Source organism: Harpia harpyja, chromosome 11 (assembly GCF_026419915.1).
Source record: "Harpia harpyja isolate bHarHar1 chromosome 11, bHarHar1 primary haplotype, whole genome shotgun sequence".
Classification (NCBI taxonomy): Eukaryota; Metazoa; Chordata; class Aves; order Accipitriformes; family Accipitridae; genus Harpia; species Harpia harpyja.
This window is the reverse complement of record NC_068950.1, coordinates 10,919,726-10,937,705: the sequence shown is the minus strand read 5'-3', so window position 1 is coordinate 10,937,705 and position 17,980 is coordinate 10,919,726. Positions and strand designations below refer to the sequence as shown.

The 17,980-nt window shown below is 54.6% G+C and overlaps 1 protein-coding gene across 2 annotated transcripts in view; it reads right to left on the bottom strand.

The window, feature by feature from the left end:
• ASTN1 (astrotactin 1) overlaps window positions 1–17,980 on the bottom strand; it is a 64,034-nt gene that overhangs the window by 22,401 nt on the left and 23,653 nt on the right. For both annotated transcript variants that reach the window (XM_052801400.1, XM_052801399.1), the window contains exons 3-14: window positions 17,034–17,427; window positions 16,058–16,204; window positions 15,534–15,641; window positions 14,278–14,427; window positions 13,266–13,433; window positions 12,976–13,060; window positions 5,139–5,213; window positions 4,520–4,657; window positions 3,996–4,146; window positions 3,116–3,282; window positions 2,720–2,914; window positions 2,280–2,407 (exon numbers count right to left, since the gene is read on the bottom strand). In XM_052801400.1, coding sequence (XP_052657360.1) covers window positions 2,280–2,407; window positions 2,720–2,914; window positions 3,116–3,282; window positions 3,996–4,146; window positions 4,520–4,657; window positions 5,139–5,213; window positions 12,976–13,060; window positions 13,266–13,433; window positions 14,278–14,427; window positions 15,534–15,641; window positions 16,058–16,204; window positions 17,034–17,427 — 1,906 coding nt within the window. The remainder of the gene's footprint in view (window positions 1–2,279; window positions 2,408–2,719; window positions 2,915–3,115; window positions 3,283–3,995; window positions 4,147–4,519; window positions 4,658–5,138; window positions 5,214–12,975; window positions 13,061–13,265; window positions 13,434–14,277; window positions 14,428–15,533; window positions 15,642–16,057; window positions 16,205–17,033; window positions 17,428–17,980) is intronic.

Below are 17,980 nucleotides of genomic sequence, written 5' to 3'. Positions count from 1 at the left end.
AGCAGGACCTGGGGTTTCTCCTTCTCCAGGCAAAGACATGCCATTCTTCAGCCATTTAACTGTGTGTTATGGGAGCCAGAAATTCATGGAGACCAGGGCTGGGTGGCCACTTCATCCTGCCCAAGGCACAAGCCAAGGCGCATGGCAGCTCAGCTTCCATGAGCAGAGGGACAGAGATGCCACCGAACCTTGGACAAAGCCCCAGAAAGGCAACTAAAGGGTGCTCATGGCTCTGATTTTGGTGACCGGAGCATCCCTCGGTGTGCCACAGCAGGATGCTGGGACACAGCCACCTCCTCCCTTGCAGCTCCGCTGCCATACAGCCAACACCGCACACCTCCACTCAGCAGCAAAGTGGCAGACTCTGCTGCTAAACAGCCACACAGCAGGAGTTCAGGAGGATAACAATGGGCATTCCCCCCTCCATAACTAGAAACGAAGGCGGAGGATATGGAGGATAAGATCCTTTGCCTTCCAGTGCCTCTCCCTTCGGTGCTGGCTGCTACCAACAGCTTCAAAGCCTTGCTCTTCCCTGCAAAGTGTTTATGCTAAGACAACCCTTCCTTACACAGCAGCTCTGCCTCTCGTGTATTCACAGCAATATACAGATCTGCTTACTGACAAGCAGAGAAGACTTTACTTCTTTTCCTTTTTTTTTTTTTTGGCCTTAATCAGCCACAAAGAGCCAGCAGAGCAGTGGGAAATGAATAGGACAATTTACTGGCTTCTGCCTCCTTGGCATAACTGTCAGTGGAGTCCCAGCCCCACCAAGCCCGCCATGATGCTGAGGCCATGGCAGCACCATCTTCATTACATCTATGTAACCACGTCAATGCAGCGGGGAGGACAGCAGAGCCTCATGGGAGGCAGGTGTCCTACAGCACCTCCAGGCAGGGCTGAGCATCCCCATGGGTGACCCGCTGAGGTGGGTCCCCAAGGGGAGTTCAGCCCTGCTGGGACCTGCCAGCACCCTCCTCCCTGCCTGCATCTGCCTGCACACACACCTACATTGCCAAGCACCCCATTGGGGCAACCAGCACCCATCGGACCCTGGGTGCAGTACACAGGTGGTCCCCAAAACCCTTCTGGGAGCTCTGCCAAATGGGGTGAATGCACAAGGTCCTGTATGAGACCACCCTGCAGACACCTTTCAAAACACCTTACTATCTACATCCCTCATTTAGTGGCTGCCTGGTGTCCTCGGCCATTTCAGCCAAAAGCAATAAGCACCTAGGAAACAAAGGCTATTTAGGGGTGCTAGCAACTTGGTGGAAGAAAGGTAAATCCTTGAAGGTTGTCTAGGAATCCATGATAACCCTATCACTCATGGGTCATGGTGCCCTGGCAGGACAAACCGAAACATTTTGGTTTGGCGTGGCAGGTTTTGAATGTTTCGTTACGCCCTGTCATGGTTTAACCCCATGCAGCCGCTTACTCACTCCCCCCCCACCCAGTGGGATGGGGGAGAAAATCGGGAAAAGAAGTAAAACTCATGGGTTGAGATAAGAACGGTTTAATAGAACAGAAAAGAAGAAACTAATAATGATAGTGATAACACTAATAAAAGGACAACAGGAATAATAAAAGGATTGGAATGTACAAATGATGCGCAGTGCAATTGCTCACCACCCGCCGATCGACACCCAGCTAGTCCCCGAGCAGCGATCCCCCGCCCCCCCCCCCCCAGTTTATACACTAGATGTGGCGTCACATGGTATGGAATACCCCGTTGGCCAGTTTGGGTCAGCTGCCTGGCTCTGTCCTGTGCCAACTTCTTGTGCCCCTCCAGCTGGGCATGAGAAGCTGAAAAATCCTTGACTTTAGACTAAACACTACTTAGCAACAACTGAAAACATCAGCGTTATCAACATTCTTCTCATACTGAACTCAAAACATAGCACTGTACCAGCTACTAGGAAGACAATTAACTCTATCCCAGCTGAAACCAGGACACACCCGCAAAGGGTTTGATTTGGAAATCAAATTAAAGGTGTTTTCAAACCTTTTTTGCCTTGAATAAAAAAAAAATCTCCTTTTTGTAAATATCCCAAATATCCAATGGTCACTTGAGTTTTTATGCCACACGATTAATTTACAGCCTCTCCCTCTCCTTCATTTTTAATGCCTTTCTCTTACCGCTGCTGCTGCTGCAGGTAAGCACAGGATGCTAAAGCCAGATGAGACATAACCCATATCCCCTGGGAGGGATAGGTGCCAAAGCTGGGCATGCCGGCAGCTGCCCCATTGGGAAAGGCACGGGTCCATCTGGACTCACTCACCGGTGAGGAACTCGGGGTCAGGCGTGGGGTCGGAGAGCTCCTCTTGGCACTGGTTCTCCAGGGGCACTGTGGCCACCACCAGCCCATCTGGCAGCTGCTGCTCCAGGCCACGGGCAAAGTTGTTCTGCCTGGAATTTAATTGCAGAGAGGAGGGCAGGGCTGGAGCACAAGTGAACTGCCTGGGATCATCCCCACCAGCTGCTGACCCATCCCAAAAAGCCACCCAGCACCAAGCCTTTCCTTTGGCCATGGGTTACAAAGATGTCTACTCTCAGTGGAAAGCTTCAGATGTGCCCTCCCCACCAGCCCCTCCATCTCCTGCAAAACTTGGCCAGACATGGATGGACCAGGCAGTCTGCTAAGGTCCAGCCTAAGACCTTCTTGGAGAGGACAGCAAGGTCAGACCCTGCTGGGATCACCTCCCCACATCCCCAACTCACCTGAATGTCCCTTTGAGCACCTGCCCCGCAGCCACCTCCTTGGAGTGGTTGTTGTAGCCATAGAAGATCTCCCCGAAGAGTGTCTGGTTCATGGGCAGCTCACGGGGCTCACCACAGTCCCCCGCCTCAGGGCATGACTCCGAGATGAGCTGGCACGACCGCCTGTCTGTGCCCAGCTTGTAGTCCTCGATGCACCTAAGAAGCCAGCCCAGGGTCCACCATCAGCTGTAGCCCCCACTGGTGGAGACTGGGGCCACCAGGCCACCCCAGCAGGGACACCAGGAATGGAGGAGACCTTCCCAAGCCACCCAACCCTATGAGGTCAGGGTAGCAGCAGCAAGATACAGCAGCACCTCGGGGCCGTCCCTGTGGCCAGGGCAGTGATGAGGCACTCACCCGCAGAACATAAGGATGTTGTAGAGCAGGGGCTCTTCAGGCAGGGGGACCATCTGTTGCAGGCACAGCTGCTCACAGCCTCCATTGAAGCCATCTGAGCAGTCCACACCAACGTGACGGTCGTAGCAGCCTGTGCCATCTTTCATGGGGCTCAGTCCTGTCGGGCACTGGTGGGGGGGAAGCGAGAGGTGAAGTCCCCAGGGAAGAAATCTGGCCCCAGGGGTGAGATGGAGGGGAGGGCTCTGGCGCTGCTCTCCATTGGAAATTGCAGCTTAAGTGATGATCGGGGGCTGCGGGAGAGACAGCGGCAACACCACCCACAGCTGCAGATATTCCTCCTGCCTCCTCTGCCCCTGGGGAGCGCAGCCTCTGGAGTGGGAGCCCCACAAGCCACCCTCCGCAAAGGTAATGTGCTGGCATCAACCCCGCTCACTGGCACCCAGCTCCGGTGACTGCCAAAGCAGCGCTGCCCTTTCCAAACCCACCGGCTGCTGCACGCTCACAGCCTCCTCATCCCAATATCTAGCTCTGGTGGCATCACAGCAGGACACCCCAACCCCACGAACCCTTCCATTTCAGGGCACACGCTCCCCCTGCACAGCAAAGCAGCTGCAGCAGTGACAGGGGACAAAAATGAGTGATGTGGGATCTCCCAGAGAGCCAGCAAGCAGATGGGCTCTCGCTCCCTCATGTGTGCATGCAGCAAGGGCAGGGACGGAGGACGTGCCAGCCCAAAACCATCTCTTCCCGCTGCAAAACCAATCCCAAAATATCCATCCCGAGGTGATGGGAAGGGAGGAAGGGTGCAGCCCTTCCCCCTCCACCCTCCGCCTCCTTGCTCACACCAAAGGAGATTTGCCGGTCCCGGGGGGCCACGCACCACACAGCCCGTCGAGTCCAGCTTGCGGTCCGAGATGCAGCGGAAGTTCTTGCTGCAGCCCCCATTGTCTCGGGAGCAGTCACGGACGGGGCCAAAGGAGTCAAGGAGGACCTCCAGGCTGTCAAAGGAGGAGGAGGTCATCAGCTCTTCCCTGCGAGGAGGAGGAGAAAGTGTCACTGCTCCAATGAGACATTGTGAATGCATGCACAACCACGGCTACTGTGTGGGTTTTTCCGGAGCTCAGGTTTCCCTTAGGCTGACAGTGAACTGAACAGCAACCAAGCTTTTAGGGGATGCAGAAGCTACTGAGATGACGACAGCTACCTCTGAAGGCTCAGCTTTGCAGTCACTAAAGAGGGGCAGGTTAATGGACGTACTAATCTCTACCTGCAAAATGCGGGGCGGGGATCCCAGCTCACATCAACCCCCATGTGCTTTGGGTTGGTCTTCTCGCTCCAGGGACGCACCACCAGTGTATTTGCTGAAACACCTTCTAAATGCCCTCGCCCCACCATCGCACCTACCTGACCTCTACTGCATCTTCCATCACCGTCATGTCGGTCTTGCACTTGGCTGAGGGGTTGATGGCCAGCTCAGCTGGTGGGATGACGAAGCTCTTGCTCAGCGGCAGCCACATGCCTTCCCCCAGGGTGTAGGTGAACCTGCCAGGGAGAGCAGCAAAGGCCGGCATGGAGCAAAACCCTGAGCCTGGAGGGCTACCTCTGCCCAAAACCAAGCCCTTGAACTTCCCCCTGCCCTGCAGGGATGTCAGCCCGAGCAAAGGCAGATGAGTAGGGTAAAGTGGGGTGGCTCCTCCAAATGCACCCCAATGACCCCCCAAAAGCACATGTAATTTAGGTAATTAGAAAAAAAAAAAAAGGCAGGCACTTCCCTTTTCAGTAGAAACCCCAGAGCCTAAACCTCTCTCTCATCACAAATGGAGAGGAGGAACTGGCCGCTGGGCATCCAGCATCCCACATGGCAGCTATAGTAGGACCTTTCCAGCCATGCTCACATGTCCCCAGGAGGTGGCACAGGACAGCCATGCTCAGCACTGCCAGCTGGAATACCAGCCTGCCCATATGCCCTGAATGATATTTTTGAGCCCCAAAATGTGCTGACCAGGTTGCCTTTACCGCTTACCGAAAAATCTTGTCGGACGGCTGCTCGCCCAGCACCAAGTCAAAGCCACGCTGGAAGATGGTGTATGGCCAAGGCCTAGAAGAGAAACCCAGGAGCATCACACTGGCATCATGCTCCTGCTGTCACTCACAGCCCAAAACACTTCCCTTGCTTGGCCCCCAGCTCACGTGCACAGGGGTCCTGGGATGAGACGGTTCAAACCAAGACAGGACAAGGTGATAAAATAGCCCCCACATCCAAGATCTTGATTTTGGGATTCCTATGACATCACATCCTCACCCCAGCCCCAACCTGCCAATGGGTCAGTGGTATATTGCATCCTTTATTTTGGAGTACAGTGCACTCCAGTCCCCCTCGCATCCATGAGCCTCATGCTTTTGCATGCTCAGGTACTGCCCGCCCTGCTCCCATTTTAGGGATTTGCATCACAGCCATCAAATTGCAAAAAGAAAACCAAAAGGCAGCTGAACCCTCTCTCTGCAAGGCTTTTGCAAGGGAGCACGTCAGGTCGGGGGCCACAGGTTCACCACCTGCCTTATTCCCCTTGGGTCTCATTGTTTCAGGAGGGGAGCTGAGGAAGCCACAGCCCCTGTGTGACTTTGCAAAGGGGTCTGGAAGACAAGCTGGAAGCTTGGAGTCAAGCAGGAGGCTGAAGAGCTGATGGCCCCATCATCTCCATCCCTGCTGCCCTACATAGCACAGGGTGATGTGCAACCATGATTCGGTGGCCAGTGCCCTTCGGTGGGACACCCGTGGCCACCACACCTTGCAGCATGCATCCCCAGCAGCACAGCCCTCCTGGCAGAGCATCACTTGCAGAGCGAGGCTAACAAGGCAGAGCAAGGGGAGGCACAGAGACCTGACCACAGTGGGCTTTGAATCAGGCAACACGAACCCCACTCCCAAACCCTAAATCTCCAAATCCCCTTTGCAAGAGCTCAGAGCTGGGGCGAGAAAGAGATTTTCCATCCCATCGCATCACTACTGTTAAAATTCACGGTGAGAGTATCAGGTGCTGCCAAAAAGCCCGGGGATTTTCTCCAGAGGCAATTACATCTCTCCTGCACAAGCACTTTAATTTCTAATCTGAAGTTATTTCAGCAAGGACAAAAAAAAAAAAAAAAAAAAAAATCCTGATTGCAGGATTACAGCGCGCTGTCTCATTTCCTCGCTGGGATACAATGCCATTTTCCCGTCCAGTCGGCTGGGAGCGGGGGATTACATTCAGCCTGCAGATCGGATTGCCCTGAATGAGGTCAGCTTCGGCCGGAAAGCGATGTGCTCCTTGTGTCTCGCCAATGCCTTGAATGCTTCGCGCCTCTGCCTTCCAACGCTCCCACAGATGGGTATTATTCTTGCTTCTCAGGAGCGCACCGGGCAGGGAACAAAAGCAGAGACAAGGTATTGTTCCCCATCGACTCGGGTGGAAAAGCAGTTATGAAGAGCTGCTCTTGGCTTGCAGCGCAGCTCAGCGCCAGGGCAGGCGCTGCAGAGGCATGGTGGCTGCTGGACCTTGGCCAGATGGCACATCTGGCAGCCCATGGATGCCAACACATCCAGGACATGCAGCCGGTGGGCTTGGACCTGCCCAGGAGATGGAAATCAGTGCCCAGGCCATGTTGCGTCCACCCAGGGTGTAATTTCCAACTGTGGCTAAAATTCATGTGATGATGGTTTTGAGCCGGGGAAAGGTTTCCAAGCTCCAGGGAGGGACCGTGTGGCATCTCCCCAGCCTACCCCACTTTGCCTCTACTTGGGGTCAAAAAAGGACCATTAAAAGGAATGCTCAGTCTTTAGCTATGTGCTTACGTGGCAGAGGACAACCAATGCTGCCAGGCACCACTGAGTCTGTGGACATGGTACCTTCTGCAGGTAAGCCCTGAGATGGTCTCTATACAAGACCTTCAGCTCAACAATAGGTATTTATCCATCCTCATCTCCAAGGAACCTCTCCAGGAGCTCAGCACCAACATTTCCACCCACACATCCTTGCTGACTTGTGCCTTCTGCTGCAGAGGATGGGGTGAGATCTCCTTCCCCAGGCACACCTCACCTCCATCACTGCCTTTTGCCCCCATGCCTCTGCTGCTGTTTCACCTCTCCTTCCTCTCCCATGCATGCAAGTGTGTACCCATGTGGCTGTCTCCCTCCCTGCTTTCTGTGATCACTGGAGGCACCTCACTGCTCTGGTTTTTGTTGCTCTTGGCAGATATTTTTGTTGCTCTTCAGAGGTCTTCAGAGCTCACAAAGGAAAGCAGGACTGACCAGAAGCAGCTCTGTGCCTGATCAGGTTGGATTAAATGGGCCAGAAATGACAGCTCTCAGCTCCCTGCAAGCCTTGGCACTCAGGTAGGCACCTGAAACAACAAAACGGGGGATCACCAGGGCAGCTGAGAACCAGCAAACTCCCCACACTCAGTCAGCAAGTTCCCACAGCCAAAGTGCTGCCAGTGCATCCCCAGGATGATCTTCAGGCCTCTTTGCTTTTTCCAGCTGGACCATCAGCTATGCCTTGCTCCAGATCTGGGCTTGAGTGGAAGCTCCCGAAATACTTGCTAAGTCCTCCGAACCTGGTGCTGCTGGTGATGCTCTGACCCACCTCAACAGCACCCCAGCCACACCGCCCCAAGGGGACGAGGCCAGACTAACTTCCAGCATCGAGAACCATGCTCCCGTTGGTCCTCGCTCCCTGCAAAGCTCTTCTAGACAAGATGGGTGGGATGAGGAATCAAAGCCCGGTCCCTGCAGGATGTGACTGCGATGAGCTAACTTGGAGCAGCTGGTTTGAGGGGAGCTGGCAGGGAAGTTGGGGGGCCTGCAGGAATGGGTCTTTGCAGAAGGCACTGAGAAGTCACTACATGTGAGCGTGGCTGAAATGCCACTGGAGGACAAGGTGGTCAGCTGTTACACACTGAAATAGGTGACTTCACGTCTGGTTCCCTGACCCCCAGTGCTCCTGGGGGTTTCCACCCAGCGAGCAGAATGAGGGCAGCCATGCAAGACCCCTCATGGCATCAAAGCACCAGCTCCAAGTGCGTGCTGGGAGCGAGCGGCACGGATGAAGGCACTCACCACATCCCTTCAGTGGCAGCTCAGGAGTTCAAGCCCAGGCTGAATGGCCCAGAAGCATCCCTGCAGCCCCTGCACACCTCCTGCAGCCCCTGCACACCTCCTGCAGCCCCAGGACCCACTCCCCACAATGACCAAAGTGGGGACCCAAGAAGACCCAACACCACCTTGATGGGGGGCGAGCAGAGAGCAGACATGACACGAGCACCGAGCTGCCAACTTCTCCTGCCGGCAATGCCCATCCCGGCTCCTCCCCAACTTCGCTTTGCTTTGCAACGGCTTTGCTCGGGCTTCAGCTGCTGATGCCTCTCCCGTTCGCACCTCCCCACCCCCTGCCATCCCTTCCAAGCAGCTCTTTATTAAAAATGCTAATGCCAGCACTTTCTCCCTGGGCTGCCCGTAAATCTGTGAGGAGAATGGGGAGGGAGGAGGAGGCGGATGGGTGGTTTGGTGAAAGGATCTGAAAGAAAGAGAAGCTTTTTATCTGGCCGTCCTTCAAGCTTGCAAAGCCGAGGCACACAGCAGGGGATGGAGAAAGGCAGAGGGGGAAAAAAAGATAGAAAAAGGGGGGGGGGGGGGGAAGAGAAAAAAAAAGACTTTAAGCAAGAAATGTGCTGTCCCTGTCACTTCAGCGTGTCCCCAGCTCCTCTGTGGGGTTGGGAGTGGATTGTGCGTGGGGATGGGACAGGAGGAACAGGTACATGGCCAGGGAGGGGCATAACTGCATGCAGAAGAGAAGAGGCACCACGGGGAGGGGAGGCGGGTAAGCAGGGCACGGGCTGTTGCACTAATTCAGGTCCTGTGCTGGAAGAAACGGCTGCAAGGCTGTGGGGTAGAGAAAGGGATAACTTGCCCTGCATGGGACAGGGGCTGGGGTGGCCCCTGCTTGCCAACTGCTAGAAGAGGGTGAGAGCACCCAGTCAGACGCGTTCACCAAATTGCCTTAAACTGGCTTAAAACCTTCCCATGCCAGGGTGAAGCCCATTACAAGTTGAAAGGGCATGTTGTTAAAGACCCCTTAAATGCAGACTGTCTTAAATCTCATCGGGGTGTCTGAAAAGGGCACCCAGGCAAGAAGAGTACATGGGGATGGGATAGGAAAGCCATTGCATGATGGATCTAAGGGCTGAGATGAAGAAGTACAAATGCGGGCAGGTAACAGTTTATTAACTAAAGGCAGAATGAGCTGATTTGACTTTTGGTCGAGTTATACCACGAACTAACTGCAGGAATTTGGTTTGATGAGCAAAGATAAGGCAGTATTGGTTGGATTGTTGGAACCTGCATCCTGCCAAGGAAACGTTAGAGTAAGAGCCGAAAAGCAGCTAATTAACAATGCATATCAAAGTAGGAAGACAGACTGTGAACACACAAACAGCACCAGACAGATTTGTGTAAAACAGCTGAAGAGCAGCACAAAAAAAGCAGATGATCAAATGTATCTGCTACCCATGATCAAAAAGATCTTATTTTTTGAAAAACTGATGAAGATTTAGGGACCGGATGCGTTGGGTAAAAGATGTGCCACAGAGGCATGGATCTCAGCATGGTACCCAAAATACACACAACACACAAAGCCTCGCTGCCATCACCAATAAAGTTCAAAGATGAGCTCGCCTTCATGAGCAAAATTAGATGCTGCTGAGTGAACAGACGCTGAGTGAACCCATAATCACTGTAAATAAAAACAAACCAATGGCAAATCTATCTAAAGCAACGAGTTGAAGTGAGTTTTCAGATAAAAACACCACCCTAGGAAAACAAAAGAGGTCATAGCCAGACCACATTGCTCCAAGCACACCAAGGGATTTGGCAGAGCCCCCAGGTCCTGCTTTGCTGACCTCCCCTTTGCTAAGAGCCAGCGTGGCTTCTCCGGGGACTGACTTGCCGCCTGGCTTGCACTACCTATGGCTGCAGCACATCGCTCCAATATTGGAGGGGTTAGGAGGATATTAGACAAACAATGGTCAGAAACAATTCAGGCACAGTTGATCTCGCCTTGGGATGGGGGGAGAGAGTAGAGGATTTGCAGACATCTCTTTCAGGTGAGCCTGTGGGCAACCTTGTTAGGCTAGAGCTGGGAGCAAGCTGATGAGTGCAACAAAAGACAGCATGGCCTGGCAGCTCAACCTCTACCCCAAAAAGCATAAATACCACGTTAAAATTACAAGTTATTCAGTTAAATGGGCTCTGACAAGATGGTTCCGCTGGACCAAAGAGAGTTCATCACAGACATGACCTTGTGGAGGCCAAGGGTTCACAAGGGACACCTTGGACAGGTAGAAGAGACCTCCACCATCACAAGCCCTTGCAGGCAGAGCTGCACCAAGCAGCAGCTGGAGATCAGAAACAGATGGCAGTGCAGAAAAATCCTCACTGAACATCAAGCTGGCCTTGGCATCACGATGCTTAGTGTGGACGTGCTTTCAAGAGCCCCTGTAAATTATTTCAGCTGCTACCATTTTCTGAAACAAAAATCTGACAAGTTCAAGGAAGAAGCACAAAATGACCCTGGTTTCAAACAGCTTGAGAGAGGAGGTCTCAAAGGGTGGTGCTGAAAAAGTCCTGACACTGCAGCATTGGAGCCTTCTTGAGAGCCCAGAGAAGGGCAGGACTTTGATGGCCCCACCATGGTCTAGGGCTGTGTTGCACCTTGGGGAAAAAGAGATCTGCTAGGTTTCTCTGCCCCAAACAGAAAAGTATGTTGGAAATGCTGCGTATAATTTGTCATAGCCAACTTTGGTATATAAGAAAAGACCCGAGACAACATGTATCCTGGTCAGGTATGAACACTATTGCAGGAGGAAAACCAGAGGTTCAAGCATGAGCATGGAGAAGGCTCCCGTGGGGGCATCAGGATGGAGCCGGGTCTGAAAAGCTGCCCCAAATCCCCTGGAGGAATGGAGTGGGTTCAGAGTACCTGTCAGGTTGGCATTGCTGAGACTAAACCTGGGTCCGGAACTGCGAACAGGTCCAGAGGGCTGCAGGAATGGATTTGTCCTTCCTGCCCTTGGCTTCTCTCCTTTTTGTTACCATCTATATTTTTTCCCAATTCACCTGAAAGCAACTTTTTCTCCACTTTTGCTTTAGACAATGGAGCAGCTAGATTGGGAAGAAGCTAGAGAAAAGCAATGTGCATGGGAGGAAAAGTGTGAAGCTGCAGTTCCATGCCCAGGAGCAAAGGAAAAGCAGAGGGGAAGGCAGCAAATGCTACTGCACCTGTGCTTATCCATTTTTACTATCCATCTCAATGGACAAAGTCATTTTCCTTCTTGCTTTTTGCAAGGTGGTGGCTCCAGCACGCTGCTGGTAGCTCTGATGGAGGCACAGGCTGGCACCAAAGCCATGTGCGGTCATGGGTGGCCGTGGGCTCTTTCCAACCCACTATGAGATACTCCTAAACCCAATACAACCCCAAACAGGGAAGCCCCCTGCAGGGGAAATACCCCCTCCCACGCCCGAGTCCCCATTGCTCAGTGCCTCTTATTAGATGGGCACAGAGGAGCTGGGGACATCCCTGTCAGACATGTGTCCCCTGGGGACAAACAGGGCAGGGAGCTGTATTTCTGCCTGTATTTTCCCTGTAGTACCTCACAGTGGTTTGGGGACTCTGACCACACCATTCATTCAGCACATCCCCAGCACGGGGTCAACTGTCTCATGAGCATTACCCTGTCCCCAGCCTGGCTCAAGGCACCCACAACGACGGCCGCCCTTGTCTCCCACAGCCGGTGCTCCACACTGGATTTAATTGCTCAATTGCTTTTAAAATGAAAAAAAACCCAAACAACAGAGGGGGCTGGAGAGAGAGCAGCTGTGCTCTCCCTGGGCCCCAGTTCAAAGGGATGCAGCCGGGGGCTGGCCGGCGGGGGCAGCCCCCCATGGCTGCCATCCTCCAGTGCAGCAGCACAGCGGGGGTGCCGCCAAGCCCAGCCTTTGATGATTTTCTCTTCCTGCTGTGAAGACTAATGACTTCAGAGAAGGCGTCCTGCCATGCACGGGGCTGCCGATCCAGCAGCGGCACAACGAGACGAAGGGAGGAAAAAGGGGGTTGGAGGTGCCAGTGCATGTAGGGCCTCTGGTTTTGGGGGTGTCTTGGCTTTCTGTACACTACCTCCAGCCATCCCTGGAAGCTCCCATCTGCACATCAGAGACCCATGAGTGTTGAGGACCAGAAGGAGCATGCCCTGAGGGTCAGAGAGAGATGGGAATGTTTGGGATCCCCCACCAAATTGCTGCCAAAACATCAGAAAAATTTCCCTTTGCGCTTCCAGGGGTGTCAAGCTGTGGAGCAGATGGCGAATGCACTGTTCCCTCAGGCCATGGCATCGAAGCATCTAACCTGCCCAGTTTTCCGTGGGGCATACCCATTCCACAGCCTCCCTCCTCCACCAAAGACTGCAGCTCGACCTCAGCCCTCCTCTGATGCCTCGTACACCCAAACCGAAAGCCCCATGAAGCGCAGGATGTCAAGAAGAGTGCTTACAAGGGGAAGAGGAGCAGCTTTGATCTTCTCCAGGGGGTGTTTACTCTGAAACCTAGCAATGGTCTCTTTTACATCATCTCTGATTACTTCAAAGAGTAGAAATCCTCGCCTCCCACAGACCTGCTGCAGAGCCCAGCCATGCGCTGACCTTACAATTCACCAAGACTCCTCTAACTCTTTCACGTAAGACGATTTGCCACAGTGCTGCTACACTGCTGTTGAAGCTGAGCAGCTCATGCAAGGACAGTCCAAGCCTGGGCATGCTGCGGCAGGCGCACTCACCCCTGGTTCGTTCCCCACTCGTTCCTGATGCAGAGATGCTTATGCACGGGGTCCTTCATGTAACCCTCATAGCAGAGACACTCACCTACGGAGAGACGGGGGACATGAAGGACACGGGAGGACAAGGCTTTCCACATGCTTCCCTGCCAAACCCCGCCTGGAGCCGACCGAGGCACCCAGCAGCTCTGTTCTTGCACATGGAGCAAGGCGAGAAAGCATCTTCCCACCAAAGCCGGGTTGAGCAGGCAGAGGTGAGCTCCCAAACCCACCCCGACTGCCTGACCACCTACCAGTCTCGGGGTCACACTGGTGCTCGCAGGGGTCAAGGAGGCGCCGGGCGCAGAGGTCCAGGGCCCAGGGCCCGCTGGAGTTTTGCTGGGAGAAGAGGACGACCTGCGCTGGGTTCAGCCAGTCGCTGGCATCCAGCTGGCTCCCCTCCAGCAGGATGAACCGGCTCCCTGCCACCAAGAGGGGAGTTAGCGGTGGCAACCCGCTGCTGTCCACTGCATCCTGTGATGGTCCCCTCCATCTCGTGATGGTTCCCTCCATCCCCTGTCCATCCCCTCCATCCTGAGACAGTGCCCTCTGTTCCGCAACAGCCCCCTCTGTTTCACAATTAATCCTTCTGTCCTGTGCCCATCCCCTCTGCCCTATGATGGTCCTCTCCATGCCATGCCTGTCTCCTCCATCCTGTGACAGCCCCCTCCATCCTGTACCTGTCACCTCTGTCCCACAACAGCCGCCACCAGCCCACACCCATCCCCTCGGTCCCACGCCTGTCCCCTCTGTCCCACACTGATGTCCTTCATCCCATGATGGTCCATGCCATCCCATACCCATCCCCTCCATCCCATGCCTGTCCCCTCTGTCCCACAGTTGTCCCCTCGGTCCTGTGCTCATCCCATCCATCCTGCACCCATCCCCTGTGTCCCGCACTGGTACCCTCCATCCCACGCCTGTCCCCTCCATCCTGCACCCATCACTTCTGTCCCACGACAGCCATCTCTGTCCTGTGTCTGTCTCCTCTGTCTGTGCCCCTCCCCTCCATCCTGTACCCCTCCATCCCTCGCTCCCACACTGGTACCCTCCATCTCACCCCTGTCCCCTCCATCCTGCACCCATCCCCTTCATCCCGCAACAGCCACCACTGTCCTCCACCCATCCCCTGTCATGTGCCCATCCCCTCTGTGCCTCACTGGTACCCTCCATCCCACAACTGTCCTCTTCATCATCCTCTCCTCCCCTCCATCACAGCTTACAGAATGGGGCAGGAGGGGGTGGGTAAGACTGTGGGGTGCTCACCATCAGCAATGAGGTGCTCAGGGACATGGAGGGTGATCTTAACAACAAGGGGGCAGCTCATGTGGGAAGAGCACACCAGGCTGATGATGCAGCTCGTCACACTGATGAGGGTCAGTGTGGTCTTGTTCACAGGGCTCCGGGGGGACCCCACTGAAAAACACGAAAGCGCAGTCAAACCTGAGACCTGGGGGACCCAGGAAGATCTTGGGGTGTGGCCAGGAGACCTCAGGGTGCACGGACCCTGCCCAGCCCCCTGGAAATCCAGTGGCAATCCAATCAAGCAGCATTGCTTTGAATTTTCAAGAGCATGAAGCAGCTTTTGCTGTGGGACCCTCCCTTCTGCCTGCTGCGGCCGGGGTCTCCCTGAGCCTCCGCAGACTGGGCTCTCCCACACCCCTGCACCGCAGCACGCTGAGACCTTTGCAGCAGCAGGACTTTAAAGCAGAGCAGAGATTTTGAGGAGAAGAAATGCAATATCTTTTTTTTTCCCCCCTTCCTTCTTCTCAGCACTTCTCTCAGGTTAATTTTGCCATGACAACAGCCTTCTGGATGCCTTTGAAAAAGCACAGGAGAGCCCTAACTGCTAAAGGCATGCAGGTCTTTGACTTTTAATCTCTCAGCTGAAGAAGCTGAGCAGGAAAAGCTGGCTGGGGGCTGAGCTATCCCCTGCAGAGACAAAGCCTGAACCAGTCTCTCAGCACCCAGCATGGGCACTGGGGGTGAAGGAGATGGCTCCCAGTCCCACCACTCCCAGAAAAACAAGGCACCATCCAGCAAACAAGGCTCAGCGAGGGAAAACAGACACAAACTCTCCCCGGAGGAGAAAACCTCCCAGAGTGATGGTGCAGGGCAGTGGGGTGAGACTCTTGCCTGGGGACCAAGCCTGTCCCTATCCTCTGCTGCACTCACAGCTCATACATGTACGGTGCCAGAGAAAACCCACAGCAACACTGTGCTGAGAAGCAGCACGGGAGCTCATGGGCCAGCCTTTGAAGTGTGTTACTCATTAATACACACCAGAGCTCAGCAGAAGCCTCCAGCAAAAAATCAGAATATATTTCATTCTCTGCTGAGAAACTCCACTGGAGAGCAGCAGCAGCCCGCTACAGGAGCAGGGACCGGCACCTGCCCATAGCAGCCCGGATCACGCTTGGGTTTCCATCTTTTGCCAATGGAAAGTCTCCGAACCTGGAGAGGTGACGGCAAACAAGGCAAGGGGGCCATGGCCCGCTGCCCACCTCTGCGCCTGCACCCACCTCGGCTGCGCCTCCGGCTCCTTGAGGGATCCGTGTAGAAGGTCAGCTGGGGATCGGTGTCCGCTTCCGTCCCCGAGTCCCCCTCGGGGTTGAGAAACGCTGAGCCGGCTGCAGGGGACACCAAGTGTGGTCACGGTGGGGCTGGCACGGTGCTACTCCAAGCTGCCGCATCCTACATCACCCTTTCAGGGCAAGCCTTGCCTTGAAGACCAGGAGCCCCGTCTGCTGGACGCAGCAGGGACACCCCTTCCCACCACACACAGCCATGCCCCCCATTACCTTGCAACTTTTCCCGTGGCTGTGCCGGTATCATAAAATATTTACCGTGGCAAACACCCTCTGCATCTTTGCAACCAACCAACCCAACATCATTTGCACCCTTGCAGACACCCTTTTTCTGCTTCCCTCCACCCAAATCCTCCTTTCCATGCTCTCGCTGGCCCTATGTCTCCACGAGGGTGAGTTGCTGGAGCTTGGGTGGCTGGAAGCTCAGAGCACCCCATCCCTCCCAGGACCCCCCCTACCTCGTGCTTTGTTGTTGATGCGCTTGCGCTGGCTGCTGGAGGTGTGGGACAGCAGCGTGGCTTGCTGGTGGTTCGAGTCCACAGGGCTGGTGGCGATGATGTTGTCCTTGTACTTGTTCATCAGGGACAGCTTGGCATTATCGCTCCCTGAGCAGATAGAATCAAAGGCAAAATCTTTCAGGGATAAAGATTTTTAAAAAAAGAGGGAGGCAAGAGAGAGATTTCCTTGGATCCATCTCCAGCAGCTGCATGAGGCAACCAGGGTGCCATGGCCAATGGGCCGAGCTGCCCCCAATGCACCCTCATGAGCATCTCAAAGCTTGAAGGGACCCGCCACCCCCACCAAGCTAGCCAAAAGCTGAGATTTAACATTCAGCCTCTCAGGCACTTCTGCATACCCAGGTCTGTAAAGAAAACCCCTGGAGAGCTATAGGAACCACACCATGGTCTTCCCAAACCACATCTCAGTTGAGAAGGCTCCAGCTGGATGGCTCAGTTGGCAATATGGCCAAAAGCAAGTGTGTTACAAGCTTCAAAGAATCCCTGCTGGTGATCAGAAGACAGTGTTAACTCTGAATCATACTGATGGCAAGTATCATTTTGATACTAAAAACCTCAGCTGAAGAAGACACCAGAAATCCCGGGATATAGAAGGGAATTTTGGGGGTCACCATGGGGTAGCTCGGAGGATACACCATTCTGGTTCTCCATCAGGGCACGGGAATCACAGCCCTTCCCTTCAGAGCTCCACCCCACATTGTCCCAGCCACATCCCACTCAGCAGGGACTGCTCTCAACTGGCTGCAAGGTCTCTGAGCAATGGAAGCACCTTCAGAGTGCCACCAGCATCTCACACACAACAAAACCCCAGAGAAACGGGGAAAATACTCAAGGGAAAACATGTGTATGGAATGATAGAGAGAAGACAAGTTGGAAAGGACTCAGCTGAGTCCACGCCCCCCTGTCCCATCCCCACCTGGTGTGAGGTCCATGCTGGCCTTCTCATTGCAGCCCTGCAGTGAGTCCAGGGTGCGGGTGACCTGGCTGGCGAAGTCCTCCCCGCCGTTCATGCACTCACGCTGGAGGTGGTGCCGTAGGTCGGTGATGTCGTACTCGTAGCCGTCCAGGATAGGGGTCTCGCGGATGCTGAGCGTCCCGCTGGAGTTGTGGCCCTGCACGCGGGCGTTGCGCAGGCTCTCCCGCCCATGGCCCCCGATCAGCACCGAGGGGATGTAGTGGATCTCGTTGGCTGCCTCGGCACTGGCACTTTTCTGGGGCTGCGGCACTCTGCGCCGCTTGCACCACCGCCGGCGGGTGTAAAGGATCATCACCAGGCAGAGGATGGAGAGCAGAAGGGCGATCATCCCTCCCTGGGGGCACAAACGCAAGCAGGGCTCAGCCAGAGACCTGCGCCAGCCACGTCCCAGGGATGCAAACACCCCGAGGATGCTCTGGGCTGGCCAAAGCAAAGGCAATGGCGAGAGGAGCCCGGTCGTGCCGATAAAAGGGTGCTGGCACAGGGAGCGCCCGGATTTGGCCAAGCGCTCCCAGCTGAAGCCTGCCTCAATCTGGACCAGCTTTGAAGTCACCACTGAGGCATGAAAAAGCAGCATTTAAAGCAGAGCATGTTTTGTTTCACTCTCTCACGACACGCCTGTGAAAGCAGAGATCAGATTTATTCCAGGCAAATGCTCCTACAGGCAACTTTTTCTGACCCATTTCCAACCAGTTTCAGGGCTGTCACTCTCAATCTTGGGAGATTTTCCCAGGGTATCCTGCAGAAATTGCAGCATGGATTAAAGGAGATCAAGGCTCGAGACAGCCAGATGACTGAAGCGTTGTTTGGGGAACGCCAAGGGGGAAGAGACTGAAAAAGCTCCTGCCCCACAGGGATGGACCCCAAAACTGCACCCAGCCCTGCCA